The following is a 20,774-nucleotide window of genomic DNA, read 5'->3' as shown; positions in this document are numbered from 1 at the left end:
AGTGCACAGGGTGCAAGCTGGACATCATTAGTGAAGCTGTGGAGTGTGTAGAGTATTACAAGAAAACAAAGTGAGAGAAGCAAAGAGCAGTGGCATAATGCAAAATGCTAATGAAAAAATGAAACATGACGTTTGAACTAGGTGTGCAAACTCCCAGAGCAACCGAATGGGCTTGGAGCAACCAGCAAGAAAAAAGACCTTGGCGATGCCATTTTGGATGGATAGAAGGAAATGAGCCGGGTATTTACAGTGGATTGTCCCCTCCCCTTGAGATCTCAAGGGAACTTCTCTGACAATGAACTAGCTTATTGGAGTCTAGGAAGCTACTGCAGTACATATGATGTCTAATTACCCAACCGCCTATCTTAATTTACGATATTCTTTTAGTATCTGTAGATAAATAACACTTAACAGCCCTGCTCTATGCAGCATCAGTGCAGGGGCCTTATGAGATTCTGCCAAAATACTTGTACAAAAGACTTGCTACTCATAAGTTGGTGGGTATCTTCTGGGTTTTTTGGTTTTATGTCAGAAAGCTGCTTCTAAATGCCAGCCTACTGCTTTTCTTAGTCATTCTGCCAATTAGGAGCAATTCTGCAAGGAATAGCAGGTGTGTACAGTAGTAAAATAATTGAAGACCAGATTCAGGTATGATATTTTAAACGGTAATGCTGCTGGTATTGAAAGGACTAAATGTCAACACAATTTAAAAAAACAAAGCAAACAAAAAACCTCACAAAATTAAGCAAGGAAAACATTCAGAAATAAAATAGGTTTCTGTTAATTTTCTTCTTAGGATAAGAACTTTTCAGAATGTAAGAGTGGGATGTAAAGCTTTGCAGTCTGCACGATATAAAACTGCTTTCTTGACTCATATGAGTAGGTTGTCATCAAAGCTGTATCCATGCTTCAGAAAAGGATGGGTGACAATCACAGATTAAGAAAGTAAAAATCTCTTCCCAACATGGACGGTTAGAGGTGGCAGATTTTTCACAGGATTTTAGCTGTGTTGCAGCTAAAAAGCAGGGAAAGCAGGGACACTAGTTGTGGAAACTTGCTCGAATCTTATGAGTCTCTTGGTGAGAGAGAAATACCATTAAGTGAATGCACTTTAATTTCAAGCAGAGGATTTTGTAGAAGGAAAAGGGTAGTACGTATAAATGAAATAATCTAGATGTGCTGGAGAGCTGCTTGGAAAGATATTAGACCCGATTCTTCTTTATAGTAAGGCCCCTTTCCTCTAAGCTGATACTGAAAATGACCTCGCAATGTCTGTAAAAATAACTTGTCTTCTTTTATAGGCACTTGCACTTCCTGACTACTGTTACTGTGTATTAGGTAATAAGTTCCTGGTAGTTTATTTGCAAATGAGTGCTATTTTCTGAATATTTCTCTATCCTTATAATTAAATGTACTAATTATTTCTACAGTTCTGATGTGCTCGTTTATTCCATTCCTAGGAATATTATAAGTGATAATATGCGTACTACTTTTGATGTTGATTAATAGCAGATTCAGAAGAATACTGGGTTCTTACATTAAACATAGCAGTGCCAGACAACCTGTGCCCTGAATAATTTAAAAAGAATAAAAAAACAATTAGAGGTAAGCCACACAGATACAAATTTCCAAGCGAGCTTAGTTAGACCTTAAAACAGGGCATGTACACTTCAGTCTCCCGGCAGCAGATGCATTGATTCTTTTGTTCTTGATTCTCATTTCATCTTCTGTTGCTTTTTCTCTGAAGTCCTTCCAGTCTACAGCCCTTGATAACAAGGGCCCCTCAAGGGTGAATGTAGGGTTTCAAGAATGTTTTGCCAGTTGTTTTATGGCTGCTCCTTCACCATACTTTGTCAGCTTGTATTTTCTAAAGTGCAATTATTGCACGGGAAATAACAAGACTTAAATTGTTTTGACTACAGAGGGAGACATAATTCATTCTATATATAGCATCTCCAAACTGAGTTAAGCTTGACTGTTCAGACAAAAGTGTTCGAAAAACAGCTGCTGTAAGAATCAAAGATGATTACAAGAGACAGCAATACAAATAAATATTTTATAAGACAACAATGTGAAGTTTAATAATTGATTTAATAAAACCCACAATAAAGCAACACATTTCTGCTTTTTTCTTCAATTAAACAAATGTGTAGTAAATTATTACAATAAAAAACTCCAAATACAATACATGTCTACTGTACTTCAACTTCTAATTACAGCAACTGTAAACCCCAATTTAATTAAAACCTATTTGAGTATTACTATGTGCAAAATACCTGTTGTTTGTTTGTGGTATTTTTTTTCCAGTAAGTCTGTAAGGATGGGATGCACATTTTTCATGAACTGTGATATGGCTTAATTAATGATAGTTTGTACTGAAGCATTAACTTCCCAGTTACAGTGCTACTTTGCCTCTGAGCTGCATGTGCTCCCATGCTGTAGGCAAGTGTTCCCACTTCTTGCCAGAGCAGATACAAACATAATCCAGTGTTATGTGCACTTTGTCCAAATTCATACTGCGCTGTCAGTGTTCACCTCTAAAAATTCATCATGTGACCCCCACCTCAAAAAAAGGGGACAAAGGAAGCCAAGATTGCAGGTAATAAATACCACCAATTGCAGGTATAAATCAGCCTGATGATTATGTGAAACTCTAGCAAGTTTCAAAACAGACAATAGCTTAAGTATTCACAAATTAATATCACAATATCCATTACCGGGCAAAAATTTTCCTTTCTGATCCACACACAGAACTACTTTTGATGTCAGTGGAAGTTCTCCATAAAAATCAAAGTACAGAATAAGAAAATATACTTGAAGCCAAGTTCTTCTTGTCTTCTGAACTTTGCAGGTCATATTCTTGTTGCCCTTAGCTTCTTCAATGCAAATGACTTCGGAAGCAGGTGTAACTCTGAGCTCGGAGCGGTGTGATAGCTTTGTGTCAGCTTTTATTAGCCTGTGTACATTCAAAGCACAGTGATTCCACTGTGAGGCTAAGCAGTTCCATTTTGTGGACTTTGGGGTTGAATAAATAGGCTTTTCAAATTGCCTGATCCCTCGCTATATAAGAAAAGGGCTTTCTACCTCTGTAGCTTGTTATGATATTGTTGTCCAACACAATATTATAATGTTGTCATCCAACACCATTAGGTTGCTGAGCTTGCTTGGATTTTGCTTTATCCATAAAGCTAAGTAGTGAGGGATTGCTACTGCAGTGGCATTCCTCGCAGGATACTGCCATACTGTGCTCAAACCAAAGATGAGAAGGTCAGAGATCTGTGACTGAGGGAATAGTACGTATCTAAAACTTCTGCTCCCCGCTTTCCTGTTAGAAGATGCATTATCTTGCATGTCTGTTGATAGTGTTTGAGAGTATCTCCGTGTCAAGCATAGTTTCTATCATTTGATTTTCCTTTTAAGACTAAACAATCATGGAAAAATGATCAATTACAGGACATTTATTTATAATTAGAATGCATGCTAGTCAACTGGCCTTTTAATGTGAATCAAAATGTTGGTTTAGACATTAAAGAATATTAATAATAAATTCATCTTACAAGTCAAAACTTTGTAAAATAAATAACCTGTTTCTAATGTATAAACCCTATTCTAAAATACATTAAAGATAACTCACTTAAAACACTTTGGGTCCAGTGTTGGGTCTCTAGTTAAATACCAGAAGTCTGGGCAAGGATCTTCCTGTCTGGATCACTGAATGCCCAGATTAAAGCTAACTTTCTGGTCTGGGTACAGTGAATTCTGTATTTTGCAGCATCTCCAAAGAGACAGTTTCCAAAAGAATCCAACTAGCGTTGTATGCATTAGAGTTTAAGATCTGTATGAAAATTACTACTGCAAAAATACTGTATAGTGAATTCAGGGATCGTGACATATTATGGAACCCTGACGTGATCAGCATTAGAGACTTTAACTGAAATACTGAATACTTGATGCTCCATTTGGAGTGCAGGTACTTTGTGGTACGTAGTTATTAAAGGACAATATTGGACTGTAATTTGTGAGGTATCTGCAAAGTCACGTTGCAGTTTGTAAACAATAATCTGAAAACAGCTTTGTCTCAAAATCATAATAAATTGAATAAACTAGTACAAGGGAGAGAGTGAAATACATGTTCTGTAGGGCGACCACTGCACTTTTTGCAGCACCAGTTCTCCCTGCTGCGTGTTACATGATACAAATCCACGTATTAATGGTTTCTATTTGATCATTTTCATTTTGCATTTATTGCTCTCAGTCTTTGACTACAAGATAAAGAATAAGGCAGCAGTTCCCAAAACATACGAAATTAGGCACTGGAACTCTGACAACTTGTGCAGGTTTTGCTCATTTCCTGCCTGTAACTCTGAAGCTGGACAGAGCACTTGTACATTCCAAACGTGTTCAGCAGCAGTTGCCGGGCCTTGGACTGAACCTCCTCCCATTTAGATGAACTACCAGGAACTGGAAAATCAAGAAAATAATTAATAGAATTCACGCTGCAAGAAACCTGGACAATCCTGCTGTTCTCAAATTTATCATACAGAGTCACCGACTAGAATAATCTTTGTTCATGCTCATTAATTTATTAATTTAATATTGTTCTGTGGTCACTATGTACTCTCTATATATTATTTTACACTTTTAGGCCTGTATCCTCTAACTAGAATCACATCTTGATGGAACCGTGTGTGTTAGACACCACCCCTCACTGTCCCCCAAAAAATGAGCTTTCTTACTAAGAATTAATATTCATAGTACTCTTAGATGTCTAAATCAGCATGTGTTTTGGCAAAACATATTTATTTTTCATATGTCAGATTGTTCCACATTATAACTTCACCCTGTCTTTCCCTGATCAAAATATGGGAATTTCTGAGAAGAAATTATTTTTATTTCCTACGCAAAGAATTGGTACTGGATATTTCAGTATGAATATATTTTCTTTGCACAATTTTCACTTACACTGTGTCCTTCTGGGCTAATGGGTTCTATACTTCCCTGTACAAACTCATAGTTAGTAGAGTTTGGTTTGGTTTTTTTCCCCAGAATGCTATTTCCTGGTTCAACTTAAGTAACAATATGAAGAAGAGAAATTTGTGGTTTTTTCTACAGACTTAATCTAGAATTATGCTACACAGCAGCTTACCTAGTTGCAAGTGGACTATGGCACTTGTTTTTCCTGCAGTGAGAGACCAAACATTTAAATCTTCTATAGAATAAACATCTTCAATTTTCATCAAGTCTTCCTTAATGCGATCCACATTTAAATGCCTTGGAACTCCTGTGATACCAAACATGAGATAAAATTAATTCTGTCTTCTGCAAAGTCTGTGGCCTTTAAAATGTCATGACAGATGTCAATGTCAAGAGAGTTTATAATTTGTGCTGTTTGAGGTGATCAGTAACTTCCAAGTTATCAACAGAGAAGAATATGCAAATTGACATATTAAGTCCAGTACGGATACAGAAGTTGTACAGGAGTTGCAGTGTTGACTCAAATGTAATTTGTCCTGTCCAGAATCCGCTCTCTGGCAACAGCCAGCATTAGCTCCTTTAGAGTGATGTATTTGTGTAGGCAACTTTACTGCAGCTTCTAACCCCTTGTAACTGCTTAGACCAGACTCTAAGGTCAGAACCTAAAAAAAAATAAAAATGCTAGAGCCTGTCCCCTTGCTTCTCTCTTCAAGTAACCCCTCTTGAACTCTCTTCAAGTAACTGGTATAATTTTCAAATGCTTATAGTAATCCATCTGCAGTGGTTAACACATATGACATCTGTCTCACTGCATGGCATCTTTGCAAATTCCTTCTGGTCATAGTATTTTCAGCAGCTACAGCACCTCTATAGCTTCCCTGCTCCCCGCTTTAGCTGTACAAAGGGCAGAATCAAAATTTTAAATTACCAACATGGGCTCAAAAACTAGTACAAAAATACCGAATAAACTCTGTTTCTGAATAGTTTGGTTTCTATCATAGCTCCTTACTCCTTATCTTTCAGTTTTATGGAGTTTGATTATTATATACTATGAGGAGTTCAGCCACTTGATTCTCAAATTTCTTCAGAATTTTTGGATGACTCCTCTCTGAACCTGATGCCTTAATGTCTTTTAAATTATGTCAGTTCCAGTACCATTTCTTTTGAAAGTTCAGTGTCTAGGATTGTCTCATATTAAACAAAAATTTCCTTCCAGTGAAGACTAACAGAAAATTATTTAGCTGATAAGTAACTAGCTAACTGACTAGTATTATTTCTACAGCTTTCTTTTTCCCAGGAAATTTTGATATCTCACATCATGCTATCGATAGACTTCCATGCTGCCTTACAAATCTACATTAAAAGCTAGAATCTCATTGCTTGTATTAGATAATAATTTACATTTTTAATTTAGCATTTCTAGTATAATGATGAAACTTAAGTTAAAATGAATACTGAAAGCTGATACAGCTCCAAGGACCCTGATGTTGTAGCAGTAGTCTCCAACATAAATGCAAGTCCGTTCTCTGGAGATCCTGAATTTGAGTTGGAAAAATTCCCCAGCGTACATAAAGCCCACCTGTCATCACACTTAATAACATCATTAATGCAAATATTTTTATGACAACTGGGATACCTATGCAAACAGCTTCATCTTAAAACATTTGGAATCGGATACACCATTAGTTTGTCTTATCTGTTTTCTTCAGCTAAATCTTAGCTATTGTCTTGAAGCTAATTGAGCTTTCTTAAGCAAATTTCACTATTTTTGCCTTGTCGGTGAACTTCCATTTTGTTGGATTCTTTTTTCCTCCTAAATGATAGCAAAGGCACTTGACATTGAATCACACAGAATCACAGAATGGTAGGGCTGGAAGGGACCTCTGGAGATCATCTAGTCCAACCCTCCTGCCAGAGCAGGGTCACCCAGAGCAGGTTGCACAGGAACACATCCAGGCGGGTTTTGAATATCTCCAGAGACAGAGATTCCACCACCTCTCTGGGCAGCCTGTGCCAGGGCTCTGCCACCCTCAAAGTAAAGAAGTTCCTCCTCATGTTTAGGTGGAACTTCCTATGCTCAAGTTTGTGCCCATTACCTCTTGTCCTGTCCCTAGGCACCACTGAGAAGAGCCTGGCCCCATCCTCCTGACACCCACCCTTTAAGTATTTATAAGTGTTGATAAGATCCCCCCTCAGTCGTCTTTTCTCCAAGCTGAAGAGACCCAAATCCTTCAGCCTTTCTCCATAAGAGAGGTGTTCCAGTCCCCTAATCATCTTCGTAGCCCTTTGCTGTACCCTCTCCAGCAGTTTCCTGTCCTTCTTGAACCGGGGAGCCCAGAACTGGACACAGTACTCCAGGTGCGGCCTCACCAAGGCAGAGTAGAGGGGGAGGATGACCTCCTTCGACCTGCTTGCCACACTCTTCTTGATGCACCCCAGGATGCCACTGGCCTTCTTGGCCGCAAGGGCACATTGCTGGCTCATGGTCATCCTGTTGTCCACCGGGACTCCCAGGTCTCTTTCCACAGAGCTGCTCTCCAGCAGGTCAGCCCCCAACCTGTACTGGTGCATGGGGTTATTCCTCCCCAGGTGCAGCACCCTACACTTGCCCTTATTGAATTTCATAACGTTCCTCTCTGCCCAACTCTCCAGCCTGTCCAGGTCTCTCCGTATGGCAGCACAGCCTTCTGCTGTGTCAGCCACCCCCCCAGCTTTGTGTCACCAGCAAACTTGCTGAGGGTGCACTCTATCCCCTCATCCAGGTCACTGATGAATATGTTGAACAGGACTGGGCCTCGTAACATAATAAAAGTAAAGTCAATAATAGCTCACATGAGGCAGATAGGAAGGTGCAGCTAGAACCTAGGATTTTTTTTCCATCCCTGACGTTTTCACTTTCATATGGTAAAAGTACTAGATCAAGCATTAATAGTTGGCATGTTAGTTGTAATAATGCGAAGAATGTTGCTGGCATCTTTACCTCTAAGTCACCGCATGACAGAATATTCTTCAGCTTATGTTCAACTTTTTCTTTCCTTTTTTTTCCTTCTTCCTTTCCACATCACACTTTACTTGCAGCTTCCCCTATGCTAACAGTAGAAGCACGCAAGTAATACAACCGCACTTGTGGAAAAGGGGAAGAAAGGACAGGTGTGACGCACCTGTCCAGCGATTTGGCCTAACCTTGCTTCCTCCTTTTACACGCATTCACATTCACTTTAACTTTAGAAGTAATTAAAGTGATAGTGTAGAACTCAGTCTGGGCAAATGTTCACTTAGTTTAGCTGACAGCCACTACAGACACACAAGAAAGTTCTGTACGTTTCACTGCAGAGGTCCAAGACACCTAAAGACTGCTGCAACTTAGATGAGACATCAAGAACCAACAGACTAAAGCGGCAGCAGGATAAACAGGTCGCCAGACACAATCCACTTTGCTAGAGATGGTGATCATGACGTCAAACAAGCGCCAAAGCTCGCTGGTATTTGACATATAAAATACTGCAGACTCTGCACAGATCTTACCTTCCAGAATAATAACCCCTGTGTCACACAGAATTCGAACCGTTGTCAAAACCACCAGTATGGAGAATACATATGTACATATAGGATCAGCAATCTTGTATTCTGGCTGCAAGGGAAGTTTCAAAGTGTTAAAGAAGGTATGAAAATAAGCTCACTTACAAAAATGTGACTCAGAAAATGCAGTTACTTCTAGCTCCAACTTTCATGAATCTTTCTTTTCGTTTGAATAGTTACAAAATACATAATATAATCTTTGCTTATTTTGCATGAATGTATGAAGCTTATAATAGAATATCACAAAGTATTTTTAAATAACTTACAAAAACAAGTCCCTTTTTAATTTAATCATAAAAGTTAAAATTAAAAGAATTCCACCCTGGCTCAAAGACTAGCCATTCCTTACCTTAAAGCGTATGATATATGCAGCTACGAGCACACCAATACTTTGTACCAGGTCCCCGAGGGCATGTACAAATGCTGCTCTCACGGCAAGGCTGCTGTGACCGTGGCTACTGCTGTGGGCTGTGTTAGGAGAGTTCGACTGAGGTACGTGAGAGTGAGGGTGGGAATGGGAGTGGGAGTGAAGGTGGCCAGACTGATTCAGCAAAAAACCCATTCTGAAAGTGAAAGAAGAAAAACACTCCAAGAAACAGGCTTTAGGGTTTGGTGGGTGGGGTTTTTTGTTGCTTTTTTTCTTTCCTTTTAAACCAAAGATTTGAAAAAGAAATACTCAGTATCATTTCTTGTCTAATTTATGAAAATTAAGAGGTCCAGTAAAATTAGATCCCATGAAATAGTTACAGGCCATGAATGAATTAGCAGCTTATTCAGAAATATATTTATGAGTGTTAATAGAGAGAAAGGGAGATCTTACATTAAGTTAACTGCAACACCAACGGCTGCTGTAATCAGCATGATATCGCCATTTATTTCATAGTCCATATGGATAGTCCTTTGAACAGCTTCATACAAGAGGAATGCCATAAGGATATAGACCAGCAATACACTAATGATGGCTGACAATACTTCTGCAAACAGAAAGGAAACAACATTACAAAAGTGAATCTCAGATCTATTTCTATTTCCAAATTAGAATGTGGATAAAGCCTTGATTATTTTAACTATTTTACATGTATTGTAACCATAATGCAAAACTAACAAGTTGTGCAGTAAATAAAACTCATGAAATAGGATTAAAAAAATGGAGTTTGTTCTAATCCACCCCTTCACACCTCCCTGTCAGTATATCCCTCAAATTATGTTTTCTCTGAGAACTTCTGCATGAGCAATGACTCTGGAGAAAAAAATATAAAAAGATTAAGGAACTGAACAGTACAAACTTGTCAGACATATTACACCTAAGCTTCTCGACATGTGCGTACATACATGTTATATATTGCAAATTTCAGATATGAAGGATTGCTTAATCTAAGTTTCTGTATTGCTGTAATATGCTGGTTTAACATTATCAAATGTTTACCAAATACTCATATTTCACAAAAGTAAGAGTGTTATGACCAATATTTTGGTGTAGGAATTTTATTTGATCAGCAGGGTCCTTCAAAAGGGCACGTACATCTAAATAAAGAGAAAATTATAAAGTTAATATAAACAACTAATATTTCATTGTTCCACACCTTCCGCTGACATTTACATCTGTGGAAAGTGGTGACAGCTCTCTACAAGGTTCTTGCTGTTCTGATGTGAGATAAATAGGCCTGAATATTTTATGGATCTGGCCCTTAAGTGCTGTCTGCCTCAGTACCCATTCATGAAATTGGGCTGGTAATAGCATACATAAACCTGAGGAGGATGAGTCCACACTACAGTTTTAAGGTCCTACTATAAAGAATATACGTATTTCCAAATGGGTCACCAGATTCCTTTTAACATAAGCATACTTTTACCCTCTAGCTTCATATTCTGAAAATGATTGCCCTGTTGCAGCTGAAACTTTGGAAAAAAAAAAAAAAAAAAGGCAAGATACCTGACAGAGAAAACACTGGCCCAGTTAAAAGACTGTCTCAGTTATAAGCAAGTTAATACAGGGCTTTACAAAAAGCACTGGGAAAACCTTAATGCTAGCTCCATTGTGTTGCACATAAATCTGCAGCCATGCCTGAGTAATCTGTAATCATTATGCGTAATGCTCATTACTGTCACTCGCCAGATGGATCACTGGCATCTTAGCCTTTCTGTGTGAATTCAAAGATCAGAGTTGGAATTAATTTACTTGGAACTCTAATGGTTGTTCTTCCCTCTTGTTCCACACATGTTGCCCTGATTTATTCCCCAGTAAAGGCAAAATTCTGCTCTTAGCTGTACCATAGCTCTAAGAATACTGATCTGAGAATTGCCTCGCCTCACCTCTCCCTCTGCTTTGAATCTGTCAGTGTGTAGTACAACTTTGATTACGGCGGCTGTCATTTCCAACACAAAACTGCCTTAATTTTATTTATTGAATACTACAGTAAAAAACATGCAGCTATATCAGCATTTTAATATCGCCAAAAATCACTTGATCCATACACTGAATTTTTAACATCATCATAGGAGAAGAAACTCACACCAACGCATTCAGCTGTTCGGCAGTGTCTCAATGCCTGGACAAGTACCAGCATTACCAGGCAGTAACAAGGCTCTGAAAGGCAACTGTCACAATCTCAGATAATTTCAGAGCAACATGAAAGTCCTGGAAATATCCATGCAAGCAGTAGTGTTCTTTACAAAGCAGGTAGATTATTCTGGGCAACGGCCTTTAAAAAGAATAATACATTGCTTAGAAAGTTTTACAGAACGCTTTCTAAAAAATTTGTGAAGCCATGGCACATCAGCCTTTACCAGAGAAATAATGTATTATGGTTTTATAGTCTAAAACCATGTTTTCTACAACGGAAACCAGTGTTTTCCTCGCAGTTTCTTTCAAAGAGTCATTGTCATGTCAACATTGTAGATTTGTGCTGAGATCTTTCACTTCCTGTGAAATGAACTATGCACTGTCTCAGTGGACTGACTGATTCTGTCATTACTAACATTGTCTCTGCAGCAATGGAAAAATGCCAGGTTCCATATCTATGCTTAAATCTACTCAGTGCTTTGCTGAGAAGGAGGTACCTCCACTTGGTGGTGAAACAGAACTATTTTTGGCTTCAAGAATATAATCCTTTTTAGACACGACAGCAATTTCCATCATTTTCTCTTCATTTTTCTAACCCATTCCTGAATCTGTCAGCTTCCTTTTCACCACTGAAAATGGAATAAAACTGAAGATGGAGCATACAAATTATGTACTCAAAGAGAATTCACATAAATGAAAACTAGTGCTAATTTCCTTCTGGAATTTGACTAGACAACTAATAGGTCTGTTGTCTTTACAATGCAATGTTTACGGGAATGAGTTTGAAAATTCATCATTCTGCAAACAAAAATGGTAATGAGCACCAGAAATGTTGTTCATTAGAATGTTTTCATGCTTACTATATATATCGATTATCTTAAAACTTAATGCAAAGCAGGTCAGCGATGAGATAGTTCTGGTATATATTCCCAGCTTTAAACAAATGCTCCACATTTTTGCTGTGACAGATGTTCAATCTGTACCCTATTTTTAACATTCTGTCATGTTTTAACATCTCTCTCATGAAATTCAAGCTATTGTTGAGCTCGTATTACTTGCTGACAAGCTTCATACATATAGGTTATTTGGAAAAATGTGTTACAGTGAGGATATACCCTAGAAGCAGCTTTGTTCCGTTGTCAGCATTCACTGATGTGTGAAACTGGGCCCTCAGGCCGCAGCGTTCAGACTGGGTGCCTAAAATCAGGCAAATAAATTTCACAAATGTGACTTTAAAAAGCTGTGTGTAGTAATTTTGAACCATCCCATCTTCTGTATTTGCAGAGCCCAGACGCAGGGCCTTTACCCGCTTCCCCTTCCTCATTGCAGACACAGAAACTCTTCCTCCCACCCTCAGGCTCTAGTCCTCCTCCTCCAGACAGAGTGGTACTGCTGCTGCTGCTGCTGCAGAATGGCTGAGGTAGAAAAGAACCCTTGGAGACTGTGTAGTCCTGCTGAAAGCAGGGTCAGCTACAGCAGGCTGCTCAGGGCTGCGTCAAGTTGGGTTTTGTGGAGACTCCGCAACCTGTTCTAGTGTTTGACCACCTACTGGCACTGGGCAGCAGAAAAGAGGGAGTAATTGTTGCAGAACTGAGAAGCTGCTCTCTGTAGCTTCTCCCAGGAAGAAGATGGTGCCCAGGGAGAAGCTGGTGGGCGATACAGACTAATTCTTTGGGCTAGATGCAGACCATAGATCCACCATTGGATCAGTCTGGCCAGTATTTTTCTTGGCAGTAAAATGGGAAAAATAAAAGATACAGCAAGTGAGGTGGCAGGAATCCTCAGGGATTTGTGTTTACAAAGTGCTATGGAGCCCTCAAATTAATTAATTGAAAAGTCAGTGAAAATTTACAGAACCGAGTAAGCTTTTAATGGCTAAATAATTTTCTTTCAATCTTCTTAAGAGTAACCGCTGTTTTAAGCTAGGCCATGGCATCTTCAATGTATGTACTATTTGGTTTTAGAAAAGTTACTACGACATATGAACTACTCAAATTATTTTTAAATAGGGTTAAAGTATGTATGTCCAGCAAACATCCGTCTGGAGAGAATGAGAAAATGCAAGGGGCATACCTGCGAGGTCAGGTTTCAGTATTAGGGGAGCGCCTCTCGCAAAATTAAAACTTCTTGAAAGAAAAGTTTGTAATGGGAAATGCTGGCATTGTTAATGTTTTCTTGCTAAAGCCCCAAAGATCTTCGCTAGTGTACAGAGTTATGCATTCATGCATTAGTGACTAACTGATGACAAATGACTAGGAGTGATGGAGTTGTTGAATTCTACTGCTGTTCTAGCAGCCAAAATAAGAATTGCAAGTAATGACTACATAAGACTTTGAAATTCCTTGAAAAATATATGCTGTAGAATGTATAGAGCAGAGGTAACAAACTGTGACACTAGAAATTATCTATTTCATGAAAAATAAAGGTTGAAGCTTTTGGTAAAATGTATACAGGATATGCAGCTGTGTCTTATGAATTATTATATCCAGTTAGCAACCACATGAAAACACCCTTTATCATCATTACAATTCCAAACATGAAGTAATGAATCCTGAAAATACCCTTCCAAAGTTTAGTATATAATTCTGTTTATAGTTCTTTTTACAGATGCCTAAAATGGGCAGAGGCTAAGTAACTTACTGTATCGCAAACCATGGGACATTTCGACCTCTGCTCTGTGTGGTTTGGGGAGTGCAAGATTTATGTGGCTTCTGGCAGGGCAGAGGTCTCTGATAATACGCTCTACGGAACTTTTTAGTTGTGGATTAAGATGTCATTTTTCACATTGAATAGGACTTTTCCAGTGTCGCAATTCTACTGAAGTCAATGGTACTTTGTAAATCCTGGCCACCAGCAATAATCTCTTGTGAACAACCACTGACTGACACATACAGCTCCTGCACCGACAAGCTCCTCAGTGTGTCACACAGGCAGTAACAGTGGTACAGTGGTGAGCGACCAAAGAATATGTCCCTCTTTTGCTCAACAGCCTCAATTCCAAAGCACAAAGGTGCACAGGGGCCTGACCAGCAACAGCCCAGTAACTATGGATGGGCTGTGAAACACAGCTGCATATCCACCCTTGTTCTTCTGGAGACAGCTTCCCTCCTCTCAACCCTTTTTAAACTTTTCAGGCCATGGTTCATTTGTAGGAAGTCATATTTACATTGTTATCCTGTATCCAATTCCCCAACCTCCCTCTTTAAGATGGAAGATGAATCAAGCATCCAGAATTTAACTCTGAATCTGCTAAGTCCTAGTTCCACAGAGACGGAGAGACCCATCCTGCTCCCAGCGAGTGAAACTGCCATCAAACTTTGCTTTGCTTTTGGCTGAGGTTTAAAATTTAAAAACTTTTTTATTATTATTATCTATTCCCCTGTGGCAACACAACCTATGTAGTGGATCCACAATGGCCAGTGAAAGGACATTAGAGTCAGGGTGTTAAACATAAGGCAACTTTTAGGTTTGCTGCTACTTTCTTCCTAGTTACCTATTCTTCTAGAATTAGGTAATTTTTACAGTTGTTGTTTAAAATACTCTGTTAATAGCAAAAGTTGGTATCTACATACCTAAGCGATGAAATCCAAAAGTGAATCTCTTTGTGGGAGATTTTGCAGACAGCCAGAGAGCAAGCAGGGTCAAAATAATACCGCTAAGGTCAGTTAACATATGAAGTGCATCTGTCATAATTGCTAGACTGTTAGCAACATATCCACCTGAAAACAAAGTTGAAAAAGTCAGGACATATGACCTTAATGATTCTAGATAATATCCTCTTGGCATAGCTTACAGTTACGTGTTTTCAAAACAGTGCATTAAGTACATGAGAGCCCTTCTTATAATGACTAAATAGGAGTGTTTTGCCATGCTATAATTTAAAGCTACCAGAGTTACAAGTGCAGTGAAGTGTGCTTTCTATTAAGAGTAATATAGAAAGGATTCACCCCTGTTATTCTCACTGAGACTACTTGCATTTGCAGGATCAGGCCCAAAACAGTTTTGTATCTTTTCTATATATATTAATGCGTACATGTTTAATCAGCCAATCCTTTTATTAAACTACATCTGTTAAATATTTTGACATTATGGAACAGGGACAGAAATCAAATGACTCGTTGGCAAGGAAATTTACCCTGCCCCATTTTTATTTTTATTACATTATCTTTTAACCTTCATTATTTTCTGTCCTAGCAAGGGTGTGTAAGTTCTTCCAATATATATTGCAGACAAGGACTTTTACTTGCACAGCGTTCTTCTTTGTTATTTATTACCATAATTTTTTCTCGCAATTATGAGCTGCATTGAGACAAATAACCTCAGATCAAAGGTTAATATCTTTGTTCCAACTCAGTTGCTAATGCTACTATCGGATGAGTGAGAGATTTAAACAATGCACCTCTCTCTTAACCATCCCTTATCCAAAGAGGAATCAAGGACATGCTGCGTTGTCTTCCATATACATGAAGGTAAGCTCATTTTCTCAGAAAAGATCACTTCTTTAGTGTCAGCTCAGCTATGATTTAGTTTCTCTTTTTACCTTGAGATTGTCATTCAGCCTGTAAATTCTACTGAGCAAAGCATGCAGCTGGCGTGCCATTTGGCAAGCTTGCGGCTCCAACTAACATTTCAAGTAAAGGTATTCTCAGACACAATTAAAAATGTCGTAGTGAAGAGGCTGTCCATGAGGAAATAGCAAAGGGAAACTCACAACTCTGGTCATGAAGGGTGTGTGTACGTACACACCTGCAGACAGAGCTACACTCTCCTCCCCAGCCAAACACAAGCAGCACGGCTGATACTGTAGTATTGCTTGTACTGTGGGGAACTGCCAAATACACTACATTTCAACCAGCTCCTTTCCTCCATCCCCTCTTCTTCAGTTCTTCGTAAGTTTCTAAGTCAAATTCTTCTGAGGCTGAAATTTTCCAAAGACCATCACAGCTCAAAAATGCGGAGTTTCTAAGATTTAGCAATTCAGCAGCTTTTTGAGTAAAATGAGTTATGCCTTTCCTTTCTGAATTAATTTGTGTTCTCACACAATTTAAAAAATATGACTTAGAAATGTGCAACTTAGCCTCTTTTATAGTCAAGACAGAAGAAAAAATAATTTATATCTTAAATTCAGTAGTTTACATGTATGATCATTAAAGTACGTAGGTTAATTCATATGTATAAATTTTGAGAATCACTTCAGTCCAAAATAAGTCAATTCTATTTCAACTAGTCTCTCACTTTTAAATACTTTAAAAATAAAATGATAAAGAATGAATTCAGGTACTGAAGCTAATCATAAGGCAGCATGTGGATTAAGAAAACATAATTGAGATGTATTAACTGCTGAAATCAAAGGTTCTCTGTTTCCAAATGTATTGGTTCATTGCTTGGTTAAAGGCACTGCCTAAGGGCTGTTTAAACACTATTGGCAACTTGGAAAAAAAAAAGACATCTATAACCTTTACAAATAGTCAGCTTGATGGCTCACGACTGTTTTCAGTGACCCGTGAAGGAGAGCAGTCCTCCTCATGGACGATCAATTAGGAATCTCTAAACATAGCTGAAAACATCAAAACCTTGTCAGAAAAGCTAACTAGGACTTGAAACGTGTTTTTCATTTCTTGATGCAAAATGTTTCCCACAGAGTATAAGTTGTTATCTGACTTTTACGATGACTGTTCATCAAATTAAACAACACTGAGGTGGGCTGGCGTAATGAGCTTGGTCACACTTTGGAAAAAATATGCCAGTCAAGATTTCATAAAAAAGCTGCTGAAACAAGATTTCCTTCATCTTGGCATCAGCAACAGACAGCAGACAGATTTTTACTGAACAAATTAATTGTTTGATAAGGTCTTCCGCCTTTTTCTAAAAAACTCTAATCTGCCAAAGATCACAGAAAGAAGTCAGTTAAAATGCCCTATGTGATCAAACAATGTTTCCCAAACACCTGAGCTACAGATCAATTCAAAAAGTTCTAAAATTTGAAACCAACCAGACAGAATACAATACAGGGCTGGAGAGAAATAAATTAAACAGGTAGGGCTCTGACCCAGGACTTGAGAGCTCTATCTTTAATTACTCGTTCTGCTGCTTATTACTTGCCCTATGACAAGTCATTCAGGTCAAGATCCAGAGAAGTACGGAGATACCCAAGTCCTCTATTTATTCTCCGTGGAAGCTGGATGCCTGAATATTTTATGGATCTGGCCCTTAGTGCTGTCTGCCTTGGCGCCCAAATAATGCAACAGGGCTGGTAATAGAGTACACGAACCCAAGGAGGATGAGCCCACACTACAGCACCAACACGTGGCACAGACAAACCTGCCACCCAGAGCTGAGCTTGCAGAAGGCCTGGCTGTAAGGGAGAAACAACAGATGATGTGACAGTGATGAGAGAGTATTTTTACTCTCAGCACCTTTTCTTTCTAGACCTATCCCTCTACGAAGAGGTCTACAGCAGTGTGAACCAGATCCAAAGCCTGCAGCAGATACACTCCTACTGACTTCAGCATCAAGCTGCCAACAGCTCAGAAATATTATTCAGTAAGGGGCCCTTCAGATGAACTAAATTCAGCATATAACACAACTCTGATATGAAGAAAAACAAACAAAATCACTCTCACGTTAAAGGATGACGACGTCTGAGATACACCACTATGTCGCCTATCAAACGTACTCGAGTTCATGCTGAACCAAAATCTCAACCAAAGTTTTTCAGAGAAAAAACGGAGCCAGGGGCAAATGGAAGCATTGAACCAGATCCCTGCAACAGGTTTGACGTGAAGTGCTGTATCTGTGATGAGCTGATGTACTGTGGCACTGCTGTTAATGACTAACACACACTGAGAGATGTTGAAGGACAAACCCACTTTTTTCCATTAACTCACGTTCCTGAAATACGGCCCCAAATAAAGCCGGTGCAGATGTAGTCAGTATTCTGGTCTCTGAAAAACAGGCTGTTTCTCCTAGGGTTTTTTTTTTTTCCTATGTATGTGGGACAAAACGTATTATTTATACTCAAGCAATGATTTTGCTCCCTATCCATCCTGTAGAAGTTTCTGTCTTAAAGATACAATTCACTGGACAAGTGATACAAGAGCATGAGCTCACTTCACAGGAGCAAACATCAGATCTTCAGTCGTTACTGATGAAATCTGCCTAGGTGAGGAGGAGGATGTAGGTCCCGTGTTACTATACCTGAGGCATCTCTGTTCTTTACTTCCAGAAAGTTTTTGTGACTCTTTTTTTTCTTTTCTTCTGGTGAATTATGGCCAATAATTCATCTGATTAGCTCTGATTTAGACTTGCATGTTAAAATGAAGGCAATTTAAAAGCAATTAATTGTTATAGTTGCTAGAGAGACTTGGCTCAACATACACGTCAATGTACCAGCCCTGTGTAACACTCCCCGCTACTGCAAATCAGGGGAAAGCGGATGAGAGGGTTTGAGCATCCTTCGGGAGGCTGAGTCGCACCAAGCGGACACTTGCACTGAATGGCATGGACGTATCCAAAAGACAGATGGTGACAGGACACTGATATTGATACATGAACAGAGATTAAAAGATAAACACTATCCTTTGTAAAAATCATTAGGTAATGGCGAGGGCGTAACATTTAATAGCTCATCTATGCATCCAAGGGACATGCGAATTTAATCTTATTCCGAGCCTACGCTGCTATGTAAAGCACAGTGGTTTTGTACAGACTGCTGTACAACGCACAGGTGCTCTTCAACCTGACCAGCAAACGACGGCACGTCTTTATGAGCGAGCAACAAAACCTGAACTTGAGCACCGGATTCATTCTTCTGACAACAATCACACATTTAGACAGGAACAAATTTCCAGGTAAAAACCCACCATACTTCTGCCAAGTACAAAAATCAAAAACCACAAAGAATTTCATCAAGCTACTTGGTATTCTTACATGTTGTAATGGCAAGTGTTAGAATACTTATTTTAATTGACTTACTGATCCTAAGATTTATGTCTGGATGGAGTATACACTAGTCCAGAGTGCAGCAGGGCATTGGGAAGTGGCCAAGAGAGTGGCTTCTTCACCAGATCGATAGCTCAGGATTTGTCTTTTCAGTTGTAAATAACAGAGTGTAAACAAGGACAAATACAGCAATATTAGAGCTTTGTAATTATGGTAAATGTCACGCTTAGAAACTGTACTTCCCTCTTCTTCCCTTGTTGCAAACATAGCAAGATTTTATGGCAGTAATTAAAAAATACTGAGGATGAAATTGTTCATCTTCTTTTCTTTATGTCTGTAATAAAATGCCGCTTCTCCCTTACTAAAAACACGTAACAAACTTTTAAGAGCAACTTACAAGGAGAAATAAAAAGCCATTAGACGTACAAAGAAAAAAAAAGCATATTTTATGCCATTCGGGAGGACTGATGAGATTGAGGTAAGGGAAGTTGCAAATTCCTCTTTTCTTGCATAGAAAATACCGGTGGACTTTCCTCCTTACCACCCTCTGAACTTAGGGCTAAGCTCTCTGATCTCTCTGAACGACCGACGGTTTCTCTCAGTAAATACTTAAACCTAAGGCCGGAGCAGCGCAGGAGGCTGCGAGGCCGGCAAAAAACCAAATCCCCCCACTCACCGATGAGCTCCCCCGTCATGAAGAGGAGGTAGAGGAGGGCGGCCAGCGTCAACCGCTTCTTCACCCTCCTCTGCTTGCAGCGCTCCCGCCGGCGGCTGCAGCCGCTGCAGGGGTCGGCGCGGCCCCGGCCGCCGCGGGGGGCCGCGTCCCGCTCCAGCAGGGACTCGTCGTCGGAGGGCAGGCCCGGGGGCGCCCCGTTCACCGGCCTCTCCGGGGCCGCCTCCGAGGCGTCCTCCGACACCACCACTCGCAGCTTGTTAAAGCGGGGGTAGTCCTCGTCCCCCGCCTCGTCCGAGAAGTCAAAGGCACTGGAGTCGTTCAGGAACAGGGGGTCCTCGCTCCTCCGCAGCAGTGACTTGATGCTCGTCCAGAGGCCGTGCCCGGCCATAGCGGCGGCGGGCGGCTCTGCTGGCGCGGCTCGCCGTCCCGTCAGGGCATGTCCCCTACATCGGCCCGCACCGCGGCGCGGAGCTCCGCCGCCGAGCGCCCCGGCACCACCGAGCCACACCGCCGCCTCCCGGCACCGAGCTGCGCGGCGCCGCGGGCGCTGTCACACCCCGGGCCGCCCCGCCGCAGCCCGTCTCCCCGCTCACGCCGCGGCCGGGCAGGCGGCGCCGGGCGCAGGGCCGCCTCCCTGCCGGCGCAGGGCGAGCGCCGCCGCCGCCGCCATGCGCGTCACCTCCCTCAGCGCCGCGCTCCGGCCATCGCGGCGGGCGGGGACCGCGCCTCAGCCCAAGACCCCGGGCCAGCCCCGCAGAGGGCGGCGGCTGCCGGTATCCCCTGCGCGCCCGCCGGCCGCCGTGGCACTGCGCCTGCGCCGCCTGCACCCGAGGGCCGTAGGTTCGAGACCCGCTCCCGCCTCCCGGCTACCCCGTACACGGGCCCGTGCGCGGCCGCGGAGCTCGGCGGAGGCGGGGGGCGGCAGCGCCCGGCACCGCGGCAGCGGGCTGTCCCGACAGGCCGTTCCCGACCCTACGTGCCTGTGTGTTCGGTGGATAAACGTCGTGGTGAGGCAGAGACTTTTGACTGTAAAAGCCATAA

At 40.8% G+C, this 20,774-nt stretch overlaps 1 protein-coding gene across 1 annotated transcript; it reads right to left on the bottom strand.

Moving 5' to 3' along the window:
* Positions 1 to 2,072: 2,072 nt before the first annotated feature.
* Positions 2,073 to 20,523, bottom strand: SLC30A4 (solute carrier family 30 member 4). Its single transcript, XM_074600646.1, has 7 exons — positions 19,734 to 20,523; positions 14,689 to 14,835; positions 9,374 to 9,527; positions 8,903 to 9,116; positions 8,500 to 8,605; positions 5,147 to 5,281; positions 2,073 to 4,461 (listed from the first exon to the last, which is right to left on the bottom strand). Exons 1-7 carry the CDS (start codon positions 20,119 to 20,121, stop codon positions 4,307 to 4,309), a joined length of 1,299 nt encoding a protein of 432 aa, XP_074456747.1. The 5' UTR covers positions 20,122 to 20,523; the 3' UTR covers positions 2,073 to 4,306.
* Between the last annotated feature and the right edge of the window lie 251 nt (positions 20,524 to 20,774).

The sequence above is a fragment of the Larus michahellis genome, chromosome 9, assembly GCF_964199755.1.
Source record: "Larus michahellis chromosome 9, bLarMic1.1, whole genome shotgun sequence".
In the NCBI taxonomy this organism is placed as follows: Eukaryota; Metazoa; Chordata; class Aves; order Charadriiformes; family Laridae; genus Larus; species Larus michahellis.
This window is presented reverse-complemented; position numbering and strand designations above follow the sequence as displayed.